Source organism: Colobus angolensis, unplaced genomic scaffold, assembly GCF_000951035.1.
Source record: "Colobus angolensis palliatus isolate OR3802 unplaced genomic scaffold, Cang.pa_1.0 Scaffold164, whole genome shotgun sequence".
Taxonomy (NCBI): domain Eukaryota; kingdom Metazoa; phylum Chordata; class Mammalia; order Primates; family Cercopithecidae; genus Colobus; species Colobus angolensis.
The window spans coordinates 3,497,557-3,507,927 of NW_012114755.1; the positions used below are offsets into that span (position 1 = coordinate 3,497,557).

General features: G+C 42.5%; 1 protein-coding gene across 4 annotated transcripts in view; it reads left to right on the plus strand.

The window, feature by feature from the left end:
* The window catches only part of NAV2 (neuron navigator 2), a 767,943-nt gene that overhangs the window by 625,910 nt on the left and 131,662 nt on the right, over positions 1-10,371 (plus strand). For all 4 annotated transcript variants that reach the window (XM_011937488.1, XM_011937486.1, XM_011937487.1 and 1 more), the window contains one exon: positions 3,466-3,588. In XM_011937488.1, coding sequence (XP_011792878.1) covers positions 3,466-3,588 — 123 coding nt within the window. The remainder of the gene's footprint in view (positions 1-3,465; positions 3,589-10,371) is intronic.

Below are 10,371 nucleotides of genomic sequence, written 5' to 3' on the forward strand. Positions count from 1 at the left end.
GTTAAGGCAGTCTATATTAATGTATACAATAGCCAATTCCTATACAAATTTTGGTCCAGCAAGCCCAAATTTGTATATTTTTCGTTGACTATATAATACAGGAGTTATTTTTAAATATATACAGAGCTGTTTGTAAATCATCTTAATTGGAGGATAATAATTTAGAAATATTTTAAATTAGTTTCTTGAGTGTGAGGCTGGCTCTAACCACAGCTCTGTCTCTGGTGCTGTGCCGTCTCCCAGGGAGAAACGTGCAACAAAATTTATTTTAAAGAATATTATTGTTTAAAAATCAATTGAACATGTTTACATATCTCTAGAAGAAGAGGTAGTAAGTTCCCCATTTCCTTATCACCCTGCCTGCCCTCCCTCTACATGCGCACCGTAAGTGAAATAGACTTCCAGTCTTGAAACTAGATCATTGTCAGACTAGTTGCATTCAGCTCCCTGACTTTCAGTTCTTCCTGCAGTTTGAGAGGGCAGAAGATCCTGATTTAGCTTTGCCTTTCCCCTCCCCTCTGCCGAAACAAAGTCAGAATTCCCAGCAACAAGCCCAGTTCACACGTTCAGTTCCATTTCAGTCCCATTTCTCAGAGGCTTTGCCGCTTTTTGGGGTTGTCATTTTCTGACACATCCACATTGCACCCGGGGGTAGCTGGGCTGGGACTGCAATATGTCTCAGCGTTCTGTGTCTGGAATGCTTACCAGGCCCCATAGTCCGGCCTTAGCAGGAAGCCAGGGTTCTGTATATGTGGGCCTTGTCTACATGCCTGTGTGTGTGTAATTACCCAACCCTGTGTGTTGTTTCACCAGCAATAAAAATCCAGCAGGGAAATGAATGCTAAAATTAGTTTGTTTGTCCTTTGACAAGATCTCCCCAGTTGAAAGAATTTTGTTTATCTAACTGGCTGGGCAGACTTTGCTAAAATCAAAATTAACTGCCTTGCTTAATGGTGCAATAGATTGTATTGTGAAGGGCTTCCACTGAGTTCTCCTTGAAAGGACATGTGATCTGGAAAGTCCAGCCTCTGGCAAAGTTATGACATTTTGGTGTAGGTGTTTTTTCCTCCTTGTGCTAGTTGTAGGATGGATGCCCATAACCCATTACTCTACCCTGAGTCACTCTATCTGTTGGAGGGTAGCTGGCTGACTGGCTGAATGGATGGATGGATAGATGGATGATGGGTAGATTGGCAGATCGACAGTTTAATTTGCTTGCCATATGTCTTAAATGTAAGTTTGTTAATGTTTAAGAGGAAAGAAAACCTGTAATCAGTGTTCTTGCAAAAAAAAATTTGCACAACCCTATGGCTGTGTCTTTGGGCTTCATTCATTCATGTGTTCATTTATTCAACAAAAACAGTATTTAATAAGCACGTAGTATGTACTAAGCTCATGGGATATAGATTTGAACAAAATAAGAATCTCTGCCGGCAAAGAACTTACTATTTACTGTGAAAGACATGCATTGAAGGGTAATTAGACAAATAATCATTTAACTATAGCTACAATCATTTTTTATATTTTTATTGAGATTTAATTCATATATCATAAAATTCACCATTTTATTTATTTATTTTTGGGGGTTTCTTTTTTGTTTTGTTTTGTTTTTGTTTTTGTTTTGTTTTGTTTTGTTTTGAGATGGACTCCCACTCTGTCACCCAGGCTCGAGTGCAGTGGCACCATCTTGGCTCACTGCAGCCTCCACCTCCCGGGTTCAAGCGATTCTTCTGCCTCAGCCTCCCAAGTAGCTGGGACTACAGGTGCATGCCACCATGCCCAGCTAAAAATTTGCCATTTTAAAGCATACAATTTGATGGTTTTTAGTATATTCACAGAGTGGTTTTTAAAATGATAAAGTTGAGTGAAAACTTCAGTCTCTTCTGTTGCATTTTCAGTTACAAGCACAAACACTTGGTCTGATTCACTCGAACAGATTTTTCATTATGTTGACATTGTGACGTCAGTGATCATCAGTGTCATGAAGGGAGGAGGAGGGAACATTGGAGGTGTTGAATTTAGACACAATAGCTTAGAAGCTTCCTGGGTTCCTCTTACCCATTCTGGAAGATGCTTTTCTCATGAGATAACTCCAGTGAGAATTTTCTTCTCTGCCCCTTACTTGAACTTCCTGGTCTGGGCAATCTTATCTGCATCTCATAATTCTGTTCTTGAAAAATGTATCTCCAAAAGATCCCCAGCTACAGGTAGAAGAAATTCAAGGATGGGAACCCTTGGGGTTGACTCCATATATGCAAAAGTTAAAATATCAAGTGCAATAAAACTTTCCATGCTCAGCTGACCCTGTTTCAGAAAAATAATGACTCATTAGTCCTCTTTCTATGTATTACTTGATGTGAAATGTAAAATGCTTGCATTTTCAGATAGCTTGCAGGGCAATCTGATGGGGCCCATAAGGGATTGAAGGAATCCAAGTTTGGTTTCTGGCTCTGCCCAAGTTTTACTTTGCCTTCCTGTTCTCCTCTGAAGATGAGGGAAATGACACAGCCAGTCTCCTTTATGGGGCTGTGAGGAAGCCAAGGTAGATATAAGGTACAGCTGCCTTGGACTGAGCTACCTCCTACTAGTGGCTAGGCTTTCAGGAACTTGTCTGGTTGGTAGACAATCAGCCATCTGTACAGAAAGTTCCAGACATCCTCCCTCCCAGCACTGATTTCATCAGAAGACAGCTTTGTAGCATTACCAAAAAAAGAATAAATTAGCGTTAGTGTTCTTCACAGAGTTTTGTGACAACCCCCTTAAAATATCAGTATCAAGGGTGAAATTCACTCCATGATCATGACAACCATAATGTCTTCCACTTATATAGTCTTACACAAATTGCAGTGTACTTTCATGTTCCTTATCTCACTAATTCTCATGCCCATGTTGTGATATTCCCACATATCACAGGCTGTGATAGTCCTATAGTTTGGGTGAAAAACTCACCCTCCAGGGAAGTGACTTGCCTGTGATGGCAAAGGTCACTCATCTATCCTCTATCCTTTCTTTCCACCCTCTCAAAGCCTTGCCTGTTTTTTCCACTGCACTGTTCTGTAATATTATTGCCTATGATTTGCTAATGATTTGTCAGTTCCATTTCCATTACTCAGGTAAAACACCTACTTGTATAATTGCTGACATTAAAAAGAATGTCATGAATCCATCTGACAGTTAATTTTATTCACTAGTTCCCTTCTGCTTTGTAGGTGCCTGTGAGTTTGGGTTAATTAAGCTGAGTTTGTTCTCTTTTTTTACGTTTTTGTTAGCAAGCTGGTGATCCTATAGGTTGGATCAGCAGCTGAGTTATCCATGGGCTGTGATCAGTGCCAGAACCTCAGGGAATCCTCAGTTTCTTCCCCCTTAGAGGACTTGGTGGCTGTGCAGGGCTTCTGGATATGAATGCAGGCCTGGAAGCCACTTGCTTTTGACATTCATGTGCATCATCCTTTTCTTCTTTTAAAGATACATGACTGATGGTGGACTTGGCCTCTACACCCGTCGCCTGAATCGGCTCCCTGATGGGATGGCTGTGGTACGGGAGACCCTGCAACGAAATACCTCCCTGGGCCTCGGAGACGCTGACAGGTAAGCTTCCTCCACGTGAGGCTAGTCAGATGCAGAGGTGATCCCAGGGTGGCCTGAGAAATGAGGGTTATGATATTGGGAGAGTGATTGGAGACTTCTTTAACCCACAGAGAGGAGGGGAGGCCTGGAATCTGTACCTGGGGTTAGAAACAGGCACAGTAGGTAGGAAAGCACTGCCGAGGATTCTTGAGTCCTGCTTCTGTGTAGGGTGGTGCTTCTGACAGCAATAACATAGGGAGTTCAGGCCTGGGTGGTTTTTGTTATTGTTTTGCTTGTTGCTACTGTGTCTTTGTCAATTCAGCAGGCCCTAGGGATGTGTTTTACTTCCTCTCTCATTAGCCAGCTTTCTAGGTATTGCACCTTGTGGCACAGAAGGTCTGTGTGCAGAAAGGATCTCTCCTAGCCTTGGCTGAGCAGCCTTCACCAAAAAGCCTCCTGTTGCAAGGTAATAGGAGGCAACGCTTAAGGACATGGGTTTATACACCACATGCTAAGTAGTTAACATCATAGAGGTTGGTCAGGCGTCACTGCCACTGCTTTCAGAGAAGAAAAGAGCTTCAGAAAATACTATGATAATAAAAGAGGACTATTCGACCTCCAAGTTCTAGTCCTTACTCTGACAAACTGATTCTATGACCCAGAGCAACCTATGAAGGTGAGGAGTTTGGACTATATGATTTCTATTATCCCTTCCAGTTCTAATGTGCTATGATTCTGGATTTCAGTGCAGATTTCAAATGCCCTTAATGATCTGGCTGTTTAAGGATTTACTGGAACACTTGACCTCTTTCCACATCTGGGTTGATGAGACGTAACATGGAATTTAGATGCAAGTGGTGTAAAATGACCATAGACTTTTTGGGTACTAACCCTTTTATGTCAGAAAGCCGAATAGTAGCACAAGAACAGCTTCCTGCTGTTCCCAGGGCATGCTTTTTACAAAGAGCTAAGTGAATTCTGTAATTGTCTGGCTTTAGAGAAATAGGGCAGCACACCAAAGAGACAAATACTAAAATCACACCCAGAGATGGAATTTGCCGAAGAAGAATCTTCATGTTCTCTCAGAGAAGGCTGGGAAACACTGAATGAGTTGTTAGGAACTTGGGATCTGGTCCAGTCTCTACCACTAACTTGAGTATGTCCTCCTTAGAGTCCCCCCAGTACCCAGGCTTGTGATTTATATCAGGGATGTCAAAAGGCCTTCCACTAGAGTTTTGGCTCAAGTCAGATTTTTTCCTGTAATTAACAAAGAAAGGAATGGGTTTGAGAATTCCACAGAAACATGAACCATTTGAGAACTGCTCTTTCTTTTTTCTTTTTTTCTTCTTCTACTTTTTTTTTTTTTGAGACAGACTCACTCTGTCACCCGGGCTGGAGTGCAGTGGCATGATCCCGGTTTACTGCATCCTCCATCTCCTGGGTTCAAGCAATTCACCTCCCTCAGCCACCCAAGTAGGTGGGATTACAGATGTGCACCACCGTGCCCAGCTAATTTTGAATTTTTGGTAGAGATGGGGTTTCACCATGTTGTCCAGGCTGGTCTCGAGCTCTCAAATTCAGGTGATCCGCTTGCCTTGGCATCCCAAAGTGCTGGGATTACAGGCGTGAGCCACTGCACCCAGCCTGAGAACTGCTGTTTCTAAGGTGAAACTAAACTCTCTGTAACTAAAATCTTTACAGTAAATAATAACAGGAAAAATCAGTTACTACAACACCCCCACTGGAGATTTCACAATTTGCCAGATTGTTTTGCTTATTTGTATTCTTCTATCCGTTGTTTAGTAAATCTATCTGCATAAAATACAGGACTCACAAGATACAGTTTTCCTTGTAGCAGAAGAATCTCCACTAGAAAGTTTAATTTAATGCTTCATTGTAGGGTTAATGGAATTATGATAGATCACAGCTGAGCTTGTTTCTGCTTCTGGAGATGGAGGATCTGAGGGTGGGGTTGAAAAGGTAGGTAGCACTTGTTAGGTTGTTCTGGTTCAGCGTGTATAGTTAAACCAGATGGACAACAATGTCCTTTGGTTCTCCCCAGAATGGAATGCTCAGATATGATCATTTATTTAAAACTGAATGAGGCTGGACATGGTGGCTCATGCCTGTAATCTCAGCACTTTGAGAGGCCGAGGCGGGCAGATCACCTGAGGTCAGGAGTTTGAGACTAGTCTGGCCCACGTGGTGAAACCCTGTCTCTACTAAAAATACAAAAATTAGCCGGTTGTGGTGATGCATACATGTAATCCCAGCTACTCGGGAGGTGGAGGCATGAGAATTGCTTGAACCCAGAGGTGGAGGTTGCAATGAGCCAAGACTGTGCCATTGCAGCCACTGCATTCCAACCTGGGCAACAGAGTGAGACTGTCTCAAAACAAAAAACAAACTGAATGAAAACTGACAAAATTTTAAAGAAAGAACTCAGATGGCTTTTTAAAGATATAGGATTTGTAAATGACTACAAATTTATCCTTGTTTTATATAAGTTCTGGCCTATAGGCAAAGAGATATTTTCCATTATTCTAGAATCTGCTAAATTTTTATAATTTCCAAAGTTAATTGTGAGCTGACCATAGTAATATTTCATCTTTGGCTAAGTTGAAATAGTACATTTGTTTCTATAAAATTCTTCATGTAAGTCGCAAATTTAGTTTCATGTAGGTACAAAATCTATATTCTAAATGAGTATTTCCCAAAGTGGGAGGCTATCATGGTGGTATACGAGATAATTTTAGATGGCAGATAGGAAAATACTCCTTTTTAACAATTACAGTTTAATTTTAATATGTTTTAAAAACTTACAACTAGCACATCAAACCTGTGATTTTACAAATGCTGCTTAAGGTAAGGATAGTGTAGACTTGAGACAATTTAATGTGAAATATCAAGGAAGAATATTACACAGATGGTATGTAATTACATCAGAAAACAAAGGTAGTATGCAAGTGGCTGCAATTTGGATAATACTGTTCTTGTCCCTGTAATTGGAAATATGTTCTTTAAACAACTTAAATTATATAACTGACCCGAATTCTTTCTTTTAAACCTGAAAATCGAAGATCCTAGAGCTAAGGTTTTTCCAGGAAGTTCTGTATAAAAAGATAGCCCAGTCCTTTTTCGATTCACACAGAAGCAATAGACCACATGAGTTCTACAAGGGAAAGAGGAAAAGTACTGAGCGGTTAAACCTGATTAGACCTCAGCAAATGAAAGAAAGGCAGATCATTGTTAGTAACCACAGCCAAGCAGCTGGGGGGAACAGCTCTTCCAGAGAAAGACCTTAAGGGATGCTGGCCTACCAGGCAGACCTTGCCTGTTTGCAGCTGAATGTAACTGGGGTAGCTTCAGGGTTATTAAAAGTAACTGATAGGAATGGATGCCTTCAGAATCTGGGAGATAGAGACCGTGTCAGTTAGTGAGTCTGGTATGTTACCAGCCAGCTTCTAAGAAAAGAAGATAGTAAAGTGTACCCTTGATCTCTTGTCACTCTTGAGGGCTGCCACCCCTGGGCTCCAGGTTTTTCCTGATAGTGATCAGTGTCTACTTCCAGCAGACTAGAGCCAGGTGGCTGAGAAGAGAGGATCAAAAGGGACAAATGGAGTGGCTTATTACATATCATAGGCTCCACATAACAGACAGATAAGAGGAGCTTTGGCATGGAGGTCTCCAAACTGGCAGACTGGGAAGAAGAAATATGGGAAGGAGGGCCAAGAGACTAGGCTCACAGACAGTCAAATGGCTCATTGAACTCCTGCCAGTTCCTACATGCACTGCTGTCCTTTCAGAACCCATCAAAAATTCCCAAACTTCAGCACGTTGAGAGCTTTGAAAGCATAAAGATCAGCTCTGGGAAAGTTTCCACTTCTAAGTTCCTTTCTTGGTGACTGCAAAGCCACACTGTCCTCCTCATCCTTTTCTTTACCCACCTGTGTTTTAGCACATAGCGGGCGGAGCACATAATTCGGGTCAGTTATTTAGATGCTCCTCTTGAATGTCATCCCAAGATCACATAAATGCCATTGACAGCACAAGGAGGACAGAAATCAGGCTTGGTGTGACATTAGATCAGGAGGAGAACTTTGGAACTACTTGGTAACTTTCTTCTAAGGCATTAGAACACTTACTGAACTTCAGTGCTTTTTATTAATTTAGGCAATAAGGCTATATTACTTCAAACCTTCTAAAGACAAAAAAACCAAATGCTGTGTTGTAGAGTCAGCCTGAGACTCGAACAAAATGAAAATCGCCCACCACTTTTGTGCCAGGAAACCAAGCAGAAAAGAGAGACTTTTTCTCCCCCCTTCTTCTTATAAGTTTTTCATTACCCTTCAAATTATGAATGTTTTAAGTATTGAGATTGCTGTTTCAGTGGAAGATTCAGAGTCACTGTACAGACTTTTCAGGCTGCATCCACGGCCTTGGCACTCAGAGACGTCTCAGTTTCAGCTTGAATTGCAAGGCCTCTCTCAAGGAGAGTCTCATGGTGTGAGAATGTAACTATGCAACCTGGTATTTGAGCAGCCTGCCAAGCTGAGCCCTCCTTCCTTGCTGGGAATGTCACAAGAACTCCAAGAGCCCAGGGCACTGCTTGGCTTTGTGATTCATATGGAACAAAGCAAGCCTTCTGGCACCAAGCAGTGCATTCATGGGTTCAGGTCTGATCTGGAGGAAAGAGTTTAATCCAGGCCAGAGATCCCCAGCTGGCAGATGCAATTGGCGCCCTTAACCAGGTGGTAGGACCCCAACAAGCCAGTTATTTCTGAGGCATAGTCCCTACTGAGAGCCACATAAGAGAAGCAGCAAAAACGGGAAGAGACTGCTCCCCTCACGCTTCGTTCTAAGCCTGTGGTAGGTGTAATAATCATCCCCAAAGATGGCCACATTCTAATCCCCAGAATCCGTGGATATGTTAAGTTTCATGCTGAGGGGAATCAAGACTGCCAATCAGCTGGCAGTTAGGGAGATTACTCTGGCTTATTCAGGCAGGTCCAACATAATCACAAGGTCCTCAAAAGTGAAAGAGGACAAGAGGAGGAGGTCAGAATGATGTGATGTGAGAAGGACTCGTCCTGCTATTGCCAGCTTTGAAGATGGAGGAAGAAGGCTACAGCCCAAGAATGCAGGCGGCCTCTATGTAGGGGAAAAGCCATAGGAACAGATGCTCCTAGAGTCTCCAAAAATGAATGTAGCCCTGCACATACTCATGATTTTAGCCTGCGAGACCCATGTCAGCTTCTGACTCACAGAACTGTGAGCTAATCAATTTTTGTTGTTTTTAGCTACTAAGTTTATATTAACTTGTTATGGCAATAGAAAACTGACGTAAAGTTATGTCAGCAATAGAAAACTAATATAAACTTATATCAGAAGGTAATAAAACCAGTAATAGTTGCCGTTTCCTGATGGGTTGCTCTATGCCAGGAACTGTGTCAAGCACCTTACAAATACTATGTCATTTACACCTGATCCTTTGAGAGGAGAGATGATCCTGGCTTCATAGATTTGAAGCAGTGGTGCTCAGAGAGGGTCAGTAAACTTGCCCAGGGTTACACACCTAATGAGTGTCCAAGCTGGGATTCAAACCCAGGCCTGTCTGACAACCCCCAAATCCTCCAATCACCTAGCATACTGCTTCTTTTAGGGAGCTCTCCTTGTAGATTTTCCCTAATTTTGAGTCCTTACCATGGTATTGTCTCTTTAAATGAGCCCTTAGCCCCTAAAAATACAAGCAATACCCAAACGGCTGGAAAGGTGAACTCTATCCTTCAGAGACAATGCAAAATGATTTGCATTAGGAGGAAAAAGGGAATATTTCTTGGCTTGTCTCCCTCCCAGACCTGTTACACATGGACCATGCGAGTGGGTTTGCCGTCACCCTGTTTCTCATCACTGTTCTCAGACTTCAAGGAAAAAGTCGCTTCTTACACAAAGCTGGGCCAGTTGCCTCCTTGGTCTTCTTGCAAGTTTAGAAGAGGGATGCCTATTTGTGAATTCTGACTTATTGCAATTTTTGTGGTGTTAGTTGAGGGAGGAGTCTACAATGTCAAGATCACAGGGCAGGGGTGATGCTTCCCTTTAGTGAGCTAGGAATTCCGAGGCCACCAGATCTGCAGAGATTCTGCAGTCATTCAAAAACTTTTCTCTCCTGGTCTTGGCCAACCACTATATGGCCCCTTAAGCAATTGCTGGAGGTTCTCTACCTAGAGCTTGGGGATCTGTAGGGCCTCCAGAAGCTGGGACCATGGTTTAAGAAGGGTACCCTAAAATACCTTCCCCCTCCGCCCACTACCTCCCCTCTCTACTTGTTATGTACGGTCAGTTCCTAATCTTCCCACCATCATCAAGTAAAGCAAAGGTGATCTCTCCTCTTTGACCACTAATCTCACTTCATACAATCTCTAGCTGCCAGTATGTGAACCTTATCTCCCCTATATACATGTAGTAGAGGTGAGAGAATGTAGATCTCTGCTGCCTACTATAATGGCCACCACTATTTAAAATTAATGAAAATTAACTAAAATTTTGGTTTCTTAATGACACTAGCCTCATCTCCAGTACTCAAAAGTCCCATGTGGCCAGTGCTCTCCTAGACACAGAACATTTCCCACACCGTAGAAAACTCTTTTGGCGGCTGGGCGCGGTGGCTCAAGCCTGTAATCCCAGCACTTTGGGAGGCCGAGATGGGCGGATCAGGAGGTAAGGAGATTGAGACCATCCTGGCAACCATGGTGAAACCCCGTCTCTACTAAAAAATACAAAAATCTAGCCGGGCGAGGTGGCGGG